The sequence below is a fragment of the Planococcus citri genome, chromosome 5, assembly GCF_950023065.1.
Source record: "Planococcus citri chromosome 5, ihPlaCitr1.1, whole genome shotgun sequence".
Lineage (NCBI taxonomy): Eukaryota > Metazoa > Arthropoda > Insecta > Hemiptera > Pseudococcidae > Planococcus > Planococcus citri.
Window position 1 is genome coordinate 410459 of NC_088681.1, and position 20760 is coordinate 431218.

The 20760-nt window shown below is 39.9% G+C and overlaps 1 protein-coding gene across 4 annotated transcripts; it reads left to right on the top strand.

Annotated features, from left to right (window-relative positions):
• The first annotated feature begins 925 nt into the window (after window positions 1-925).
• LOC135847585 (solute carrier family 2, facilitated glucose transporter member 1-like) lies at window positions 926-20688 on the top strand. Of its 4 annotated transcripts, none has more exons than XM_065367182.1 (10): window positions 926-1396; window positions 2408-2670; window positions 10603-10701; window positions 14566-14797; window positions 15969-16102; window positions 16693-16903; window positions 18796-18983; window positions 19578-19790; window positions 19986-20174; window positions 20416-20688. In XM_065367182.1, exons 2-10 carry the CDS (start codon window positions 2455-2457, stop codon window positions 20560-20562), a joined length of 1629 nt encoding a protein of 542 aa, XP_065223254.1. In that variant the 5' UTR covers window positions 926-1396; window positions 2408-2454; the 3' UTR covers window positions 20563-20688. The 4 variants fall into 4 exon arrangements, with proteins under 4 accessions (XP_065223254.1, XP_065223253.1, XP_065223255.1 ...); XM_065367181.1 differs by having other exon boundaries at window positions 926-1392; XM_065367183.1 differs by lacking the exon at window positions 926-1396 and adding an exon at window positions 2186-2316.
• The last annotated feature ends 72 nt before the right edge of the window (window positions 20689-20760 follow it).

Genomic DNA, 20760 nt, shown 5'->3' on the forward strand with positions numbered 1-20760 from the left:
TTTTCACACAATTTTTGTAATTTTGCTATATACATATATATATATTTTGTTTTCTAGTTGAAAAATAGCTTATGTTTATACTACATACCTACCTATGTAAAAGAAATTCGTAGGCTTCTAATAATTACTGAAAAATTGGCTCCATGTGCATTCTTTTCATCAACGTTTGTCGCCCTATTTACAAGTGTTCAAATGGATTACAATTTCTAATTTTAGTATAATCTTTGAAAAGTTTATTAAGTTTACTATAATTTAACAGTATGAAGATTTTGTACATTTTTTACCTTTATTTTTTTTGGAAATTTATACGTTAACGATAGCGTCGTTGCAATTTATAATCGAGCTCCCTATCGTTGATTTCCGGTCGGAACACATTTCCAATAGCATCGTTTTCGGACGCTTTTCGTGTATGGATTTTCAGCGATACATGCCCTTTATCGATATCGCGTAGGTATGTATTGTTTTAAGCGGGATTTTGTTCGGAAGGGTAGGAGGAGGGAGAGGTGATACGTTTGCATTATATTCTTTGCGGTTCTTCGAACGCGATAATTCTTGCATAGTAATGGTCTCTTCTACTATAAAGCCATACTTCTGTACCGAAATGTTTGAAAAGTTGTACGTTTAATGTATATGAATAAAAATAAATTGTGTTAAGTAGGAAAATGTTTTTTTTTTTGTTGTTTGTTTGTTTGTTTGTTTTATTATTATTTTATTCTTACGTTATTTCATTTATCATTTTGTTTCGTAGGTACCTACGTGTATTATTATTGCGCGCGTAAATAAGCATCCGATCGCTTTTCGAAACGTATTTTGAGAAATGTTGGCCGACTGAAAAGAAAAAAAATACGTAAATTTGAACGAGGATGGCGAGTAGTTGACGCGTACGACGAGTTGTACTTGTAGCGCAGATTATTTGTGAACGATAATTTATTGTATCAGTTTGATTGGCATCGTTCGAATTAATTTGTACGTAAGGTTTCCCATAGAACGCATAAGTGATCTGTTTTTGACCCAACCGCAAAAATATCGTTCTTCAACAACATTCTTATTCTAAATTTAGGACTCGCGTCGACTTGTTCTCTCTATCGTGCACGGCGAACATTTTTCGCACTATTAGAAAATTGGTGACGAGTTTGTGCGGTTGAATTTTCTTACGTCGTTGCGCGTATGTTACAGCGTGAATTACGAATACCTCGCGATCGACGCCCGAGAAAATGAATTAATTTTCGCGCATTTGTAATCGCTCGTATTTGTCGGATTAATGCGAGTAGAAATTTTGGCTGCTACGCGTATCACAATGCCGATTGAACCTCGCGATCGAAACCAGCGATACCATTAGTGGATGCTGATTAAGTGCCCTGTCGCTATTGTACATACCTACTTCGCACGAAAGTACGTAAGTAACACGGATACGGGATTTTCTTCTTTTTTTTTTTTTTTTTTTTTCAATTCAATAAAAAGGCGACAAAAAATGTCTTCTACGTAGTACGTACGTATGTATGTATGTATGTATAAGCAAGTGTACGTACCTGCGACTTACCGCGTACGCCATTCATAGTATCGTATGTATTGGCACTTGGCCTAATGTCTGACGGCACCTTAAATTTAAAAAATAATTTACTGCGTGCGTGTCAAAATATTACTATTGGTTACCTAGACCTCTGCGTAGTACAATGTATGTCTATTGTCTATGAAGATTTGTTTGGATACTTTTTCGCGTTCCAAGTACATACCTACCTTGTTTAACTCAACGTAACTACGTAGAAGTATAAGTATGTACTATTCTTTGTTTACTGTCTATTTTGCTGGGAAAATTCGGTATCTCGAGTGACTATGATAATATCACGTATTAGGTACCTACCTACGTATAGATTATGGTTTCGTTGATTTATGAAATTTTTGAAGAATTGAACCTGTTTGTAGGTGGAGGTAAGTACATATAAATAAAAGCAAGGCTATGCCTACTTACATGTGTGAAAATTTTCGAGTGATCAAAATCCGGTAAGTACGACAATATTTGTAGTACCTACCTAACGGTAACGGGTAATAAAGGTTTCGACTTTCGAGTCAATTTATCTTGATTTGAAACCTGTTGGGTGATACTTGCGATACTCGATAAATTCGACGTTTGGACAAAAAAATGTGGAAAAATAACGAAATCTTTTCGAATAGGTAGGTAGAGGTACCTATGCTACGATAGTTTACTTGGACAAGTTTTGGTCTCCGTTGCTCTATTCTTTTCTACGTGAATTGAAAATGAAAATAAAACTGCGAAAATCGTGAACAACTCGATCAGGTGTTTAGCTGTTTACCTAGGTATATACCACCGCCGTACTCAGTTCGGCTCCATCGGCCGATTTTTTTGTTTATACATAGAATGAAATTAACGTTGATTTTTGTTTGGCAGATAACGTGTTTTCGTGCCGGCGTAAATTCACGTTAAAAAAGTGAAGAATGGAAAGAAAAGAATACCGAGACGAATCTCCGGACAGCGTCGGATATATCGAGGAAGACCATCCGTTGCATCCAAACCTAGCAGTGCAATCGGTGCGACTTCTGCAAATACCGCCGAATGACGACGATAAATCGTATTCGTTCACTGCTTCGTTTACGGACATGGATGTACCTATTTTTACCAGAGAAACCTTATTCGAGAGACAAAAGAAACCGGTAGGTACTTGGCTACTTACTACTTACCTTACACCTAAACACCTTTGAAAGTGAAAAATCACGCGAGTGGCGAGTAGGTAAATTTAACGGAGCAATCCACGTGGCACTGCCCTGGCAGTTGTCCGTTCGAGTGAGCGTGAAAATGAGCTTTGAACTTGATCACGACCGACGACGGTCGACGAGTAGGTAACTAGGTATAGGTATCCAATCCATTTCCTACCATAGGACGTACGAGGATGTGCGTACAAATATGTACCACACACACACACACACACACACACACACCGAACAGTGACACAGTTGGACACCTTGCGGCTTACATTGCGACGACTGACGACGGCGCCCAAGTTTTGTTCGCCGCTGATTTTCGCTAGAAAAATTAAATAAACTTAAGGCTAATACAGTCCATCGTGATTCCGAGATTGAAATTGGCGCCATTCGCAAAATTGTTTTGGGCTTCCGCGAATCAATTTTCATCAATTTTTCGCATTCCGATTTAAAAATTGAAAAAATTTCACCGAACCGTATGATCTCTTCTCAGTCGAACCCATTTAACCCGTACCTATTCAAACTTGGTTCGACGTTGCAGGATTGAATGGGCTTCGAAGTTGGAGTTGGAAAGGAATGACCTCAGCAACTTGAAATTCGTGCAAGTCCGAATTTTCAGGAGGAGCTAGAAGAAGGTGAAAAATGCGGAAAAAGTTGTAATAGGAATCAACGGATATAAAAATGAAAAAAAAAAAAAAAAAAAGGAAAAGGGTGGAGATGTGGGTGGTTAGAATAGTTACCGACTCGGATAATTAGGTACATACATAGCCCCACTTTACTCGATCAATTTTCAAGTGGAAATCTCAGATCTGTAGGCAATGCATCTCTACTCTACCTGCGAGTATGTACAGGGTGCCCAGAAATATCGGGTAGGTAGGTACCCCTAAAGAAGCTTTCTGCTAAATACTTGGGTTGGTCATAGATAATGATATGCACATGATTGGTTGTTGGACTCGTCTGCCTATTTCCAATTATCGAATTACTCGTACCTTGTGTAAACCTCCGCTATCATGATCGCAGTGGTGCTGTGTTACGCTATGCGCTATGTTATGCTAATGCAATGCTATTCTATGTACTCAGATAGGTACAGGGTGCAAAGAAATATCGAGTACCCCTAAAAAAGTTTTTCATTAAAAATATAGGTTGATGGCAACGTGAAATAGACGCGTATGATTGGTGGAATGTTATCTCTCCAGTCCAACAACCAATCATGTGCTATCATTATTACGCGTACTCGTATCATTCACCGTGACCAACCAAAGTATTATAGGTAGTAGAAAACTTTTTTAGGGGTGCTCGATATTTCTGGGCACCCTGTAGCTAGCTAGCAAGGTAGGTGAGTAGGTAGGTAGGTAGGTAGGTATGTATAATATGTACATGTACGATGCAATATGTACATACAAAATATGTATACGAGTACGTTCATTCATCCATTCATTCATTCATTCATTCATTCATTCGCCGCGCCGCGCCGCCACACCATCGTAATTCGTAGTTCATTGAAAAAGGCGAAAAATGGGCGTTTTTGAAAAAGTGCAACTACGACAACGGTCGTCATACGTCATACTCGTATCCTAGTCGAGTATCGCTGTATCGCTTCGAGTTAGAGATCTGCAGCGGCGTTGTATTTTGTACACATATCGTACGAGTAGTAACGATTTCCACGCTAATACGAGTAACGTAGACGTAAGACGTACCCACCGGAGTACGAGTACGAGTCGATAGTCCAACTCCGAGCTCGAAAAAACTCACCGCCACCGCCAGTTCAATGTCAGTTCACTGACAATGAGGTAGTGTTATTTCGTGCAGAATATCGTGTATACTCGACACTCGTGGTCTACCTATTTTGAAATGATGCAGATCAGCCGGTGTTCGGCCCGTTAATACGAGTATAGGCAATAAGGCATACTAGTATTTTCCCCCTTTTTCTTTTTACCTAACCGAATTCGAATTCGCTCGAATCTGCACCTTGTGCCGATATGTCTGTCGCAAACAGACGCTAGTGCCAATAAGTTGCAATTTTTGCACGTTCGCTATCTCGTAGGTGTAGGTACTCGACTACTCGCACTTTATGTTCGCATTTGTTCTTCCGCCTCGAATTAGAATTTCTATTACATAGTCGGTAACGATGTCGGAAGATGCGGAAGAAAATGAGAAAATTCGTATGACCGAAGTTAAAGACACCAAACAACATCAGCCAACTTCTAGTAGCCAGGTTTGTTTTGAACATTTTTCCACATTCACCCATCGCCCCGTCGCCCCGTCGCCCCGTCGCCCCATACCAATATAAGAGTAGCTAAGTACTGAGTATTACGTATGTACTCGACACTTAGTACGGTACCTACTTTGGCGTTTATTTCAAAATTCCTAGATGTGTAGAAGTTGTGCGGACAGTTATACATACTTACGTACGTACTCGTATCTAACCTAATACTCTAATCGACTCTAATCTACCACCCCCCCCCCCACAGGGAACCTTTTAAACTAGGAATATCTTTCGATTTGAACGAAACCAAACTACCTAGATCGAAAGCGAGCATGTTTTGAAACTCCGATTAACCGAAATTTGAAAAATTCAACAAAAACTCTCTTTTAATGGGCTATAATTATATGTACATGTAGGTATGTTTGAGCTTTTTCGTAAAACATGTACAGGGTGGCCAGAAATATCGAGCACCCCAAAGAAAGTTTTTCATTAAAAATATAGGTTGGCAACGTGAACGGTTAAATAGATGCGTATGATTGGTGGAATGTTATCTCTCCAGTCCAACAACCAATCATGTGCTATCATTATTAGGCCTACTCAAGTCATTCACTGTGACCAACCAAAGTATTTTAGTAGAAAACTTTCAGGGGTGCTCGATATTTCTGGGCACCCTGTACCTGCTACCTACCTATGTACCTACCTATAATTTTTTTTTTAGCAAAGTGAACCAAATGCGAATAATTCTTTCAATTCAACTCGTCCCTAGAACCTATAATTTGGACACTCTCTCATCTGTTTGAGATGCTTATCGTGGAATTCCAGAAATGCCAATTCAAAAGCGAACTTTTGTCCAACTTGTAAATTCCTCCCTCCCCCCCCCCCCCATGGGAAGAAATGTTCATTTTTGGCCGTAACAGAAAGATTTGAAATTCTGGGACAAATTCAATAATTGCTGGAGACTTCAAAATTGGAAAATTGCCTCTGAAAGAGCTTTTTTGAATTTTTCAAATTTTCAAAAATTCGCCAAAAATAGGGAGGGGCAGTGCGAGGTTTCGGACACATGGACACGTTCTTCTGATCGAGCTTGGTTTCAACAAATTGCAGTTGTGTATACTAACTAGTTGAGTTCAAAATGTTTACTTGTCAGTAGGTGTATGGTATTATACTATTTGGTGGGTGCTCGTGTTCATTTTGAAAAAAAAAATAATAATTTAGTAATTAGTTTTTTAGGCTGAGCACGTATTGCGTTAGGTTAGGTACCTTATTTACATAAGTAGGTAGTGTAGGTAGGTACGTATAATACATACCTACTTGGTGGTTTTGGTGCCAACTAACTCAGACATAAAAATGGAGCCGAATTCAAATGTTCGTACCTATAAGTACAAGACGATACTATACTGGGATACTGCATACATACGTAGTACGTACAAACGTCTGGTCGTTCAATTCCGCCGAGTCAGATTTTATTTTTCCGCACTGTCAGTTTTTTCACTCTTCATGCGTAAATAGGTAACTGTGTATTTCAAATAAGGATTTGTGTATGGTGAGTTAGCACTCGCATCACGATCACGATCACGAGCATATGCTTCTTTGCTTCATCGTTCGGAAGACAAAGTCGCTTAAATCCCAATCCCGAGTCCGAGTCCGAGTCGCGACGCGACGATTGAAAACACTCAGTTTGAATTTGAAAGCGAGCCTGCAAATATTACGTATACCTAGAGCTAGTAGTATCTGATCTACCTTCGAGTAGATACTTTTCAGGTACCTATCTATACCTATTATCTTTCGGACATTTTATGAAAGACGGCGATGCCGATGCCGATAACCGATGCACTGACGAGCTATACTCGTCGTATGCCGGATGCTACTCGTATCCTATATATGAGAAAAAAGAGATGGAATACGTTTTTTTCTTTAAAAAATTATCATTCGTTTATTTTCCCGTTCCCGTTCCCGTTCCCGCTAGCCTATTGATAATACTGGGTTTTTTCTCCCACACATTGGGTCGCGTCGCGTCGTCGGTCGTTAGGATCGGATAAAGTACAACAACTAAGTACTAAGTAGGTACTAGGTACCCTATTGCGTATTAGCGTACGTATTGCCTTACGAGTATATAAGACGGTTTGCGATTTTGCATCTCGGCAGTTGCCAGTCGGCACGTGACGCGCGACGTGACGTGACGTGGCTTGAGGTGACTTTTCATTAATTTTCCCTAAACTACGAGTACATATAGACAATAGACATACTTACTCGTATATAGATGAGATGAGATGAGCTGCGCATTTTTTCAACTCGTATATACAAATTGAAATTTCTCAACCGAGAAAAACTATGTGCCTCTGCCTACTCGTACCTAATACATATGTAGCCTGCAGTGCAGCTACTCGTATACTTACGCAGACTCGAACTGATACCTATAGTCGTATTTCGGGGCGGTGGCGGTATCACTATCAGGGTACCTGGTACCTATATTGTGTTAATGTGCGTTCATTTCCGGCTATAGACTATATAGACTGTGTGTGTCCGACGTCCGACGTCCGTCCACAAACTAAAATAGAACTATACCCATCGCTGACGATCTACTCGTACTTGAGGCAGTTGCTGATCAAATACCGAGTATCAATTTTCAATTTTCATACGTACGTCTATAGCAATAATAGCCAACTACCTACTCGCAACCTAAGTCACCTTTGTACGACGTTACGAGTACTACGAGTAGATTCTTTCTGATGCGTAAGTTGAGCTAAATTGCGTATCTAATACTCTAGGTCTCTAGCTACGAGTAAATCCCAAAGCTACATACCTTACGAGTGCGAGTTACGAGTGGTGCCTCTGCCTATCCTACCTAAGTACCTACCTATAAAGCGATGATGAAGGGGACAAAAATTCCGAGACGCTGTAACTTGTGGGGTGAGGGTGATGGAAATTTGAAAACATTTTCGTCACATTCACGACGAGCGGACTAGCTGGCTTGCGCCGTTGCGCGTTCGCGTTCGCGTTCTGTATTCGGCGTATTCGCCTTTGCCTTCGCCTTTGCCCTTCGCCGTTGCGCGTTCGGCATTCGTTTGCCAAGTATTGATTGGTGGCGGTGGCGGTGGCGGTGGCGGTGGCGGTGGCGGTGGCGGTGGACAGTCGAATTGGAAGCCTGCAAGTGCAAAAGCTTCTTCCTTCTTCTACTCACAAGGCACAACGCGTATATACAAGTACCTACTTAATACTTACTTATAGACCGGCTAGACTTACGACTTAGGAGGAAAATAGAGACAGCACCGTTTTACCCTCCGGCTCGCAGTCTTGAGAATGAGAAGGCGATTGCGATTGCGATCACCTACCCATAGGTAAGGGCTAAGGGTGTGTTCTTACTCGCATTCGTACCTATACGGCTACGAGTAAGATTACCGACGTATGTATTACCTATTACGTGATAAGTCGGAAGCATTGGCTCTTACACTTACGTTTTCGCTTTCAATTTCAATTTCCATTTCCATTTACATTTCATCGCGTTACACGCACACAGTCTGAGTCAGTCATCGCATTCGCATAGTATGGTATGTAGTGCCGTAGTGGTACACGACACGCCTTTCACTATTTTTTTCAACTATGGTATGGCGATGGATGGCGTGGCTCTTTTCCATTCCACCTTTCTTTGCGAATTGCGATGCTCCTCTCGGAACGTATGAGTATACCTATACAAAGGTACTCGTATACGTAATTGAGGGATGGGGTGCTTTACACCCGGACGGACGCCTTGATCAAAATAATGAGCCCAGTTCTGAACTTGGGCATAGGCCTGCTGGATGCGCCTTGCACATTATATTAAAGCTTTCTTCCTTGTTGATCAGCCGGATAGGTAGTAGGTAGAGGTACCACCATCACCACATCCAGCACCTGCTTGACAATTGAAACGTGTGATCCTCAATCCTGTAGGGTGTAGTTGTTTCTGAGTGTAGGTGACTGAGTGACCGTATAGCCATAGCCATAGCCATGGCCGTATAGGATAGGTATACGTGAGACACTAGGCAACTAGGCATAATACGAATGGAAATCACAATTTTGGATTTCATTTGAGACGAGTAGTAAAAGCAAATTCAACTTGTAAAATAGATTACACGACACGCATACCGCATACCGCATACCGCATACCTCATACGGGGTATAAGGCCTAAGGGCAAGAGGGAATCGTTAGAATACGACGAGTAGGTAACCTTGACCATTATCATTATTCATTAAATCGAAATGTCGCACATGACTAGGTAAAAGCTGGCCATCCTCCAAATGATAAAGACGTAGGTAGCTGTAAGCTATACGCGTTGCCCCGCGCTGCGCCGGCCACCACAGTAAAAATAGGTTAGATACCTACACCCCCTAAACTAACCATAAGACGTATACTCGTATGTAGATCTAGATACCTTTACCTTATAGCCTGCCTTGCTATTCAGTTTTGCTGAAAAAAACAAAAACAAAACAGATGCATTTTAGCCATACTCGTACAATCGTACATACTATTCGTATCTACATGTTTGCCGGCAGCATGTACGTACCTACCCATTTTGAATACCTACACTTACACCTATACACGGACAATCGGACATGCTCAAATTTTGGATTCAAATGAAAATAAGTTTGTAAGTAGGTAGGTAGTAGGTACAGGGTGCCCAGAAATATCGAGCACCCCTAAAAAAGTTTTCTACTAAATACTTTGGTTGGTTACAGTGAATGGTACGAGTACCTAGTAAAGATGGCACATGATTGGTTGTTGGGCTGGAGAGATCACATTCCACCAATCGTACGCATCTACGAGTACCTATTTCACGTTGCCAACCTACGCGTATATTTTTAATGAAAAACTTTCTTTGGGGTGCTCGATATTTCTGGGCACCCTGTACATACATGTACTTACTTTTGGTGAAAAGTCCAGCGCTATAGTGTCGAGTTGACTTGTTTGCCGCAGTGCCGCAGTGCCGCGTCGGCGGCGTCTATTTTTATTTTCAAAATGCTATTCACAGCAGACAACTTGGTGCTTGTAAATTGTTTGTTGGTCGAAAAATACTTTCAACAGGCTCCCAGCTGGATTAGGGAAATGATAGTAAACAAGCTACCTCTTATTAGTTACCTAGTACCTACCTATTGGGTAAGGAGGCAATTTTAGGTGTAGCGTGTAGCTGTAGGTAGCTAGGTACCTACCTACCTACCTACCTACCTACCCACATACGTTCTCGCACCGCTCAGCGATCTCAAATTAATCGGAAAACGTCGTTAAAAATGCAAAATTTGACAACTTTTTTCCAGCTCATTTTTAGTCCAAGCAATGGCCAATTTTCAGCACGGCGCGGCGCGGCGGCCGTCGAAACAATCTGACACCGGAAATGAATTTTTCGTCCCCGAAAAAAAAACTTTAACCCAAATTGGAAATTTCGACTCGATTCGCGACGAAAAAGTTGTTTTGCACAAAAAAATGAACGAACTAGTCGCTTCGCATTTTTTGGATTTTTTTCATTTCCAAAAAAATCGAGTCTAATTGTAAGTACTCGTAAAAGGTGGTTTTTTCGACCAATTCGAGAGGTCGCCGCGCGCCGCGCCGAGTCCGAATATAGCGACTACTTCACAAACTACGAGTAACAGAACTAGGTACTAGTCCAATTGCAAAATGAAGGTAATTTTTTTTCTTCATGTTTCAGAATCTCACTGGTAATCTTCTCTTCGCTACGTTCGCGGCAGCTGTCGGCTCTGCTTTTCAACATGGATACAATACTGGCGTAGTGAATGCACCTCAAAAAGTGAGTAAATACGTAGTAAAATACGAGTATACTCCATACTCCAGTACAGAGTAGAAATCCTAACTGGAGGAAACTGGTAAAAATTTGGTAAAATGTTTGGAGAAATTGCGTAAAACAATGTCGAAAAAGTGCAGTTAAAAATGAGTTTAAAATTAATTAAGTATACCAATAGCCAATACCTACGTATGACATAAATAATCAACCAGCACAAAAGTGTAATAAAAATTGCATAAAATTAACATAAAATACGGTTGAAACGTGTTCAAAATTGAAAATACAGGCGAAAGCACTAAAAATAGATAGGTACCTCTACCTACACCTAGTACCTAGACCTACTGTAAACTATACAATAAACTGAAGAAATTTCAAAATTTAAAACGAGACCGCGGGTTAAAAAGTAGAAGAAATTTCAACGGTGTTCTATCGAATTTCTATACCCGATTCGCGCAGTGGCAATTTGATTGGCACTTTTTTTTGCCATTTTTGACAAAAGAGTGGTAAAGCTCAAATTTAAATGAAAATCAGACGAAAATGCCAGTATTGGCAATTTTGAAAACTTGCTACAGAACAGATTACACTCTGTTTATGCAAGTTTTGACAACATTTTGCCAACGTTTACAAAATTTTGCCAATAGTGACAAAACTTTGTCCGTTAATTTCGAAAAATTATCTATACTCAGAAGTGGGGAGGATAAGATAAGATAAGGCAGAGTCCAGCGCATGTTCCATCTGCCTCGTTGGTTACTTCATACTTCGGTTCAGTTTTCAGTGGACAGTGAAGCAGTGAACATGTTATATGATTAATAAAATTTTGTTATATGTACATGTAATTGTGTAATTGATGCGTGAAAATTTGTCGTCTGAAGTTCGAAGATGAATCACGGTAAGTACCATACCTGTATTACATTATATCATCAGATAGGTACTGTGTTTTGTTTTATGTTGTTGTGGGTAACTGTAACTATCTATGCACGTATTATGCGATTTGATTTGCAAGTGATTCGGTGTTGGGTGTATTTATGGTCACCATGTACCAGCCAAGTCTGTAGATTATGCAGTTTTCCTAATGATATTAACACTGTAACAACGTCTGAATCACGTGTCTTGAAAATCAAATTGCATAAATATGCATGTACCTATACTTACTCACGACAAGGTAAAACAAAGCACAGGCACCTATGCAATGATGAATATAAATACAGGTATATGTACTTAGGTCTTAGGTATCGATTCATTTTCGACTTCAGACGACATTTTCATGCATCATTCGCAACTTTGACCGTTAAAATAAACGATTTTCAAATTTTTTTCACTACAGGTAAATCAATTGCCATGGGATTGCCATTGAGTGGCAAAATCATTGGCAAAATAATTGCCAATCAAATTGTCACTAGTGGCAAAATGGTGGCAAAATATTTAGCAATAAAATTGCCACCAATGGCAATCTTATTGGCAAAAGTCAATCGTTTGCCACAGTGGCAAAGTTAAAATGATGCCTTCTCATTGGTTGGAGCTTTGCCATTAGGTTGCCTTTTTTTTGCCATTAGTACACCTAGTGGCATTGGCAAAATATTTTGCCATTCGCGCGAATCGGGTACTTATTTTGAATGTCTTGTATCGAAATTGAAAACAGCAGTAAAGGTATGTGTTGTGTACTGTGTAGTTAAGGTACCTACTAGGTAGTAGGTATGTGGGTACTTCACAAGACAAGACGTAAAAAGCTATCGCTCACTCTGTACCATATACTGTTAGGTACCTACACGGAAAAAAAAGTATGGATAATTTTTACTATTTCATACAGTAACCGGATCCCATTCAAAAATATTGTGATTTTTACTATGAGATTAGTAAATTTTACTATGAGAGTAATAAATTTTTACCTAATTCTAGATAAAATGTATTTTTTGGCTGAGTAAAAATCACTATTATTTTTGAATGGGATCCGGTTACTGTACTGAAATAGTAATTTTTATTAATTTTTTTTTTCCGTGATAGGTACCTATCTAGACCTACGTGCTACATGCACTCACGTGTCATCTTTTACCCATCACTCAAATACCTATAGGCTATAGGTATTAAGTACAAACAAATTTCCACTTGCATTTTCATTTTCGTGTACCCTCAGCATGTGGCTGTGGCTGTGGCTGTGGCTGTAGCGTAGCTGTTGTTGGACTAATTATCTTGGCATTATGTCGACGAGTGCGAGTGCGAGTGCCTCGGAGTAAAGAAAATTAATTGGCGAAACCCTGTTATGATTGTATGTAGTAGTTGTCTGTTTTTTTTCTTCTTCTCTCTCGTTCCTTAGGTTTAGGTACCAAAAGCCAATATGGCAATAATACGTATACCTACTCGTATGTACAGGGTGCCCAGAAATATCGAGTACCCCTAAAAAAGTTTTCTACTAAAATACTTTGGTTGGTCACAGTGAATGATACAAGTACGCGTAATAATGACCGCACATGATTGGTTGTTGGACTGGAGTGATAACATTCCACCAATCATACGCATCTACGAGTATTTAACCGTTCACGTTGCCAACCTAATACAGTATGTATTTTTAATGAAAAACTTTCTTTGGGGTACTCGATATTTCTGGGCACCCTGTATGGTAATACATTACAATTACCTACCTATAGTACCTTTGTGTATGCAAGTTTAGTTTATATAGTTTATAAGCGTGATTGCTGATCGCGTCGCGTATCAATGCTTGTGCACTGTGCAGGTAGTGGTAGGTAACTGGTAACTGGTAAGTGGTAAGTGGTAAAACCTACGACTATCACAGTTACAAGTACACGGCTCGTTATAGTCGCGACTTTATTATTTTATTATTTATTTTTTTTACGAGTGAACTCGAACTCGTTGTTGTTTTCCATCCGTTGTCTGAGAGTTGTCTTTAGTCGGGCTCGTTATTAAAACAGTTCAATGGCATTGTTTCCAACTCTCATTTGTATTTTGTACTCGTACTTTGTAAATTAAGCGTTAACCGTTAAGTAATGTGTAATGAGAGCCTATAACGCGCATAACATACCATACTCGTACTCGCTCGCTTCTCTCTGTTTAGGTTATTGTCACTCGTACTCGTATTTATTGTTGCTTTGTACGAGTACGTAACGTAATCATGATGATGAGATGAGGTTCGCGTTCGCGTTCGCGAGTTAATTATTTGTAGATACTTACGGCGAGTATGTAGATGTACGTTCCAATTTGCTGCTCGGTCTTGGGCTTGATAAGCCAAAAGGCCACATCTCTGCCTCTCGACAGAAATCCAACTCGACGCGACGGCTCGTATACTTTCCGTGAGCAGGCAGAGCTATAGGGTACATAGCAGGTATAGGGTATTACAGGCATATAGGCAACTAGCAAAGCGAGCGTCTCATCTCCAATCTACCTGGAGGCCAAACCTACGACTTACGAGTATATTAAGTACCTACTATCCATAGAAATATCGAGTACTTACCTCCGAACCCCCGAACCTGAATAAGTTTTTTGAAAAACGTTTCAACTGGTCACTCAGAGTGAATGTGAATAATGATTAATCGTAGCACAGCGCGCATGATTGGTTGTTGGACTAGGGTGATAAGTGATAACATTCCACCAATTACGAGTACATCTACATATACACATACCGTATGCATCTATTTCACGTTGCCAACCGATATTTTTAATGAAAAACTTTCTTCGGGGTTCACGATACATATTTCTGAGCACCCTGTACTCGTATGTACTTAAGAGTATGTAGGTTATAGATGTACGAGTGTGATTTCGCGCGCTTTTCGCATTTCGCCTTTATCCGCGTTGATTAAGTAAGTAGGTACCTACTACTATCATTACATACTCGTAATTTGTTTTGTAATTTGCTCGCAGATGATCGAAGCGTGGATAGGAGATATTATGAAAAATGCTTCGATCGCCAATGGAGGAACTGGAATTGTCAACGAAAATACGCCGGTAGTGATTTATGCGGCCGCAGTTGCCATCTTCTGTTTCGGTGGCATGATCGGCGGCCTAATGGCGGGCGCAGTCGCCGAAACTCTCGGTAGAAAATGGGCCATCATTTTGAATAATATTCTCGTTTTCATCGCCGCACTTCTGATGGGTAAAGCAAAGCATTAACAATTAGCGTATGATACGTTGTCTCTACTCGTAATTACTAATTAGTACTCGTGTGTAGTTGAAAATTTGCTGCAATTTTTCTACAATCAAGTCCAGTAATATGTACCTACTACCTACCTGAAAGGTTGAAACCTGCTGTCTACACTCTAGACCCTAGGTACCTGCTCTACCTACTTGTACAGCGAGGCGAGAGTGAGTTTGATTGATCTTGGTACATACCTATACCTATACCTATACCTATACCTGTACCTGTACCTCTACCTACCTCTAATGAGCATAATAATGATATACATACTTACACTTACGAACATCATCTGAATTATGATTCGTTGAGAACACAAATAACGTCGTTGTATTTGTATTATTGGATGACATCATTATTGTACGTATTACGAGTATAATGTACCTGCGTAAGTGCGTACCTATATACCTAAAAGGCTAAAACGGCAACAAGATCAATCAATCCCACTGTACATAAGAGTAGGTAGGTACATATGAGGTTAAACTACAGAGGGAACGGACCACTTACTTATACTTACATATGGCATATGGAACACTTATTTTTTCATTTACTCGAATTAGTGTTCCATCTTAGGCCTATCTTATCTTATGATAATTATATACCTACGTATACCTAGTAAGTATAGAATTTTTTTACCTCCTGCATGTCATTAAAATAGCCGTAAGCCCTACTGTACATTGAATTCCTTTTTTTGGGCTTTGTTTTGAAAGTTAGTCCGGACTCCGGAAATACGTCTTGGGGAAGATTCAAAAATGAGCTTCTGAAAACTTTTATAACTTTCAAGTGCTTGAAAAACATCATAATGAGAGAACCGTATGAGATACTCGGCTTTTGTTTTGACAAGATTTGGTGGGATCTTTAGAAAAGTACTACTTACGAATGGGCACTGTGTTGCCGAAACGTTGTGTTCTCGTGCATTTTAACGTAAAATAAAACTTATCTAATCAAGTAAAAATGTGTAATTTTTTGTTTTTGTATACTCGTCTATAAATACTGAAACTTGGTTTTTTTAAATGATTTTTGTAAAAATTCTAGTGATATCTGCAGTTTTAGTACAAATACCTATCCACTTAAGCTTTGTTTTTATTTTTATTTTGTTTTATTTTCTCAATTCTTCTTCTTCACCTCGTAGGCTTGTCGAGAAAATTCGGGTCGTACTATATGTTGATAATTGGTCGTTTGTTCATCGGAGTAAATTCTGGACTGAATGCCGGTTTAATTCCTATGTACTTATCAGAGATCTCGCCCACCAATCTAAGAGGAATGGTAATCGCAAGTTTTGCTTCCTTTTGCTTTTATTATATCGATTAGGCCTATTGATTTTTTTGATACTGATTGTAATATTGACTTAGAAGCCTATCTATTTTACTTGTTTATGTTCCTACGTACGTTACGTTACGTACAGGGTGTCCAGAAATATCGACGAGTACCCCTAAAAAAGTTTTTCATTAAAAATATACGCGTAGGTTGGCAACGTGAAATAGGTACTCGTAGATGCGTATGATTGGTGGAATGTTATCTCTCCAGTCCAACAACCAATCATGCGCTATCATTATTATTCGTATCGTTCACTGTGACCAACCAAAGTATTATAGGTAGTAGAAAACTTTTTTAGGGGTACTCGGTGTCTATAGGTACTCGATATTTCTGGGCACCCTGAACGTAATATGTACCTATTCTATTAAAGTATCGTCAACGTCAGCCATTACTCTGTTTTATATTTATACCTACCTACTACATAATGTATGTATACGCGCTGGGTAGTGGGTAGAGACACTAGACTAGACAGTAGATATGTGATGTTGATGTAATGACTATCATTTACTCAAACCGCTTTTTAAATTTTTTTCCCCCAGATTGGCAGCTCTTATCAGTTGGTGATCACAATTTCGATTCTGCTGTCTCAGATTTTAGGTATGAAAAGTGTACTGGGTTCGCCGGAAGATTGGCCGATTTTATTTTCGTTAATCGTTGTGCCGGCTGCCCTCCAAGTAATCACCATGCCATTTTGTAAGGAATCGCCGAGATATTTATCGAGTAAAAGCCAAGATCAGTCAGCCATCGAAGGTGAGATACCAGCTAGCAGCTGCGTATGTCTGTTCTGTATACTGTAGGCAATTAAAACCTTTTTATACTCGTAGCTGACGCTGAGTACCGGTAGAATGAATTTTTGAGGGAGGGATGACCAAATTTTATAGAGGCCTTTATTTTGGTTACAATTTCAGTTTAGCGAGCCCTGCCCAATTGCCTATATGCCCCTAAAAAAGCTTTGTATTGAAAATATAAATCGGCAACGCCGAATAGACGTACGCAGACGCACGAATATATGATTGGCACACGCAAACCGAGTGTTAATAATCAATTAATCATTCTTATGTACATGTACAATGTACCAGTAATACCTAATACGAGTGATATCGGAGTGGTACCACCACTATTGTACGTAGAGGTCTGCGCCGACGGAAAAACAGCGGCGGCGGCGTAATGGGTAAAATTGGTCGGCGGCGGCGGCGTGAATCGGCGCGCCGGCGTGACCCACTACGCCGATGAAACAAGCCTCAAAGTATGCTGAAAAATGAAAACACTGAATTTTCTTCATTTATTGTTATGTGAGCACTAAAAAGTGAATTTTTTGAGGATAAGAAATCTTCTTCTGAAAACATTGATTTCTAATTTTACTATAAAATACAGAAAAGTGACTAAAATCAATGAAAAAGACTAAAATTAGCGAAAAAAGAGCCCAACGCCGACTAACGCCGCCGGAAAATCGTCGGCAGCGGCGGCTGGCGGCGCGCCATCATGAATTCTTTTCGGCGGCGGCGAGTCAGTCCCTCAGAAATTCAGCGGCGGCGGCGGCGTGAGTCGGCGGCGCAGACCTCTAATTGTACGTATGTGATGTGATGTGATGTGATGTGATGCATGGTGCGCAGAAATATCGAGTACCTACCCTGAAAAAGTTTTTTGCCAATGTTTTAGATGGTAGTGGTACTCATACCCTATTGACAAAATTATGCACAAAAACAGGCGTGTAGATGCGTAATGCGTGAAAGTCCAAAAAAACGCATGCAATTCAGCTAATTCAGCCTGCGAATAGCATGCGTAAAAGTAATGTTACGCCCTGGGTGGGAATCGAACCTGGGACCTATGGTTTCCGACTTTCCGCGTTACCTAACCCACTCGACCACTTCGCCGCTTGCGAAGTAAAGAGTTATTTCCACATAAATGCTTCTGCGTTGTGAACTTAATAAATTTAAAAAAAAATTTTCTCAAGTCCAAAAAGTGCAAACGTTTATGGGGAAATAACTCCACTCTTTGCAAGCAGCGAAGTGGCTGAGTGGGTTAGGCAACGCGGATAAATTAATACTGCGGGTCCCGGGTTCGATTCCCGCCCAGGGTAAAAAATTGTTTACAATTTTTATTTCACTTGACATGCTATAACATTGCTTTTATGCATGATAATCGCAGGCAGAATAGCATGCTTTTTTTGAAAAAAGTCCAAATTCACGCATGCTTGTGCTATGCATAAAAGCATGCGTTTTAGCATGCTATCGCATAATTTTTGTCGATAGGGTAGTGGTCACAAAGAATAATACGAGAGTAATAGGTAATGTGATAGTGCATGATTGGTTGTTGGACCGTGGTGAGATGATTACATTACATTCACATTCCATTCCGCCAATCATATACGAGTATATAGGTATGGTACAGTACTTGTGCAGCTGCAGCATACGAGTAGGTATATCACATATTGCCACCCTATGTTTTTAATAAAAAACTTTCTTTGGCGTATATAGGTACCTACTCGATATTTTTGCGCACCCTGTAGACCGAATACCTATATTATACGTAGATATGCGCTTTAAGACTATGCACTTACGCAGCACCATTGCGTGTACCTGTACCTGTTACGTACTCGTATATTTAAAGCTTTATTTTTTCGTTTATTTAAAAACGTTTAGCTTTGCAGTGGTTTCGAGGCACTTCCGATGTCAACGCTGAATTTGAATCCATGAAATCTGAATTCAACTCGCAGAAATCCTCCGGCAGCGTGACTCTAGGGCAAATGATGAGTAATCCGATGTTAAGAATACCTATGGTGATCTCGATTGTAATCATGTTGGCTCAACAACTTTCAGGAATTAATGCGGTACGCAATTACGCAATACGCGTATGTAATAGACAATAGGTACCTAGTACCTATGTACCTACCTAAACTTTATCGTTATGTCCAACGCAGGCCGCTATCCTTCTTAACCTACGGAAATACTCGTAGGCAGGCAACTAGGCATTATCACCCTTTGTTTGTAGTGCAGATTCGTCTGCCTATGGCTATTCCAACTGTTCGCCTGTCTGCCTAGTGCCTACTCAGCCTACTGCCTACGCCTGCCTACACAAATTCTTCCATATCTATATATGTATGTAGTATCCTGTAAGACTGATTGCCAAATTCCACAACAAAAGGGGGAAATTTTGAATTTTCACTTTTAAGAAAAGATCGATAAAGTTGAATTTTCATTCAGTCCAGAGTTCACTATATGGGAAGAGGAGTAGCCGGAGTAGGTATTTAACGTATTTGAGGTAGGTAGTTACCAAAAATAGGTTTAGGTACCTACTGAATTTTTTAAAAGTGAAAATCTACGCAGGGGTTGGGTTGAGAATTGAGATTGAGAATTACGCGGTACGCGGCATGCGGCTCTTGACAAAGAATAAATATTATTTGACATCTTGTATGTACCTACAGGTTATATTCTATTCTACTTCGATTTTTGATTCGGCCAAATTGAGTGCTTCGGAGGCGCAAGTTGGCACGATTGCGATGGGAGCGATGAATGTTGCGATGACTATCATCTCCTCGCTGTTGGTTGAAGCGGCCGGAAGAAAAACATTATTATTAATCGGATTTGGCGGCATGTTTGTCGATACCGTACTACTGTTCTTTGCCCTAGAAAATCATGTGAGTTGCCATCTTCACCAGTTCACCACCACCGATACTGATCACCGGTTGGGGTTGCCATCGCTTTTTTTTTAAAAGAAAAAAACACGTGGTAGCTTTAGAGCTACCTACCTATCTACATTGGTAGGCAAAAGGCAATTAGGCATATCTGTATATTAATACCGTGCGTTTTATGTTTTATCGTATGTTCAACAGTTGGCGTACTTCTCTATAATATTAGTAGTCGGATTTGTAGTAATTTTTGCCACTGGTCCAGGATCCATACCTTGGTTCTTGGTTAGCGAATTATTCATGCAGAATGCCAGGCCGTTAGCTACTAGCATAGCTGTAGGAGTCAACTGGACAGCAAATTTTTTCGTCGGCCTCGGTTTTCCTATTCTACACGTAAGTAATTCATTCTGGTTACTGCCTACTGGTTGGGTTATAACTTATAGGTAGAGGTACCTGACTACCTGACTACCTGCCTACAGCTTTTTTACTGTAATCGCCTAAGTCGCGAAATGCGTTGGAATTTGGATGAATTTTTACTCGTAATTCAACAGGCTTATACGTTTCGTTTCTGATTTTCTTTGAAATAATATGTAGGCCTACTTGATGCGTATTCTCTCGTTTGTTTATTTCGCAGAATCATTTTGGTTCCGGAGTATTTATAATTTTCGCTGTATTACAATTCATGTTCACCTTTTTCATTTATAAGAAAGTGCCCGAAACTAAGAACAAATCGACAGAAGAAATATCAGCCGTTTTTCGTCAAATGTCATACGAATCGTAACTCGTAAGCGTTGTAAGCCTTCCTACCTACTTACTTACCTATTTTTTCCTTCTTGACTGTTATCAAATATCAGTCATCGTTGTTGTAGAATTTAATTCAATAAAATTACGTTGATTTTAATCGTCATTTTGGTGTTTTTACGTGTATCACTTTAATTGGCTTTCAATCGTAATGCAACTGTATGTTGCCGAGTTTTTT

Coding starts and splice junctions, on each gene's coding strand:
- LOC135847585 (XM_065367182.1), top strand. CDS start 2,455: ATGGAAAGAAAAGAATACCGAGACGAATCTCCGGACAGCGTCGGATAT. Junction 16,103..16,692: donor CCACCAATCTAAGAGGAATG/GTAATCGCAAGT, acceptor TTTTTCCCCCAG/ATTGGCAGCTCTTATCAGTT. Junction 20,175..20,415: donor TCGGTTTTCCTATTCTACAC/GTAAGTAATTCA, acceptor TTTATTTCGCAG/AATCATTTTGGTTCCGGAGT.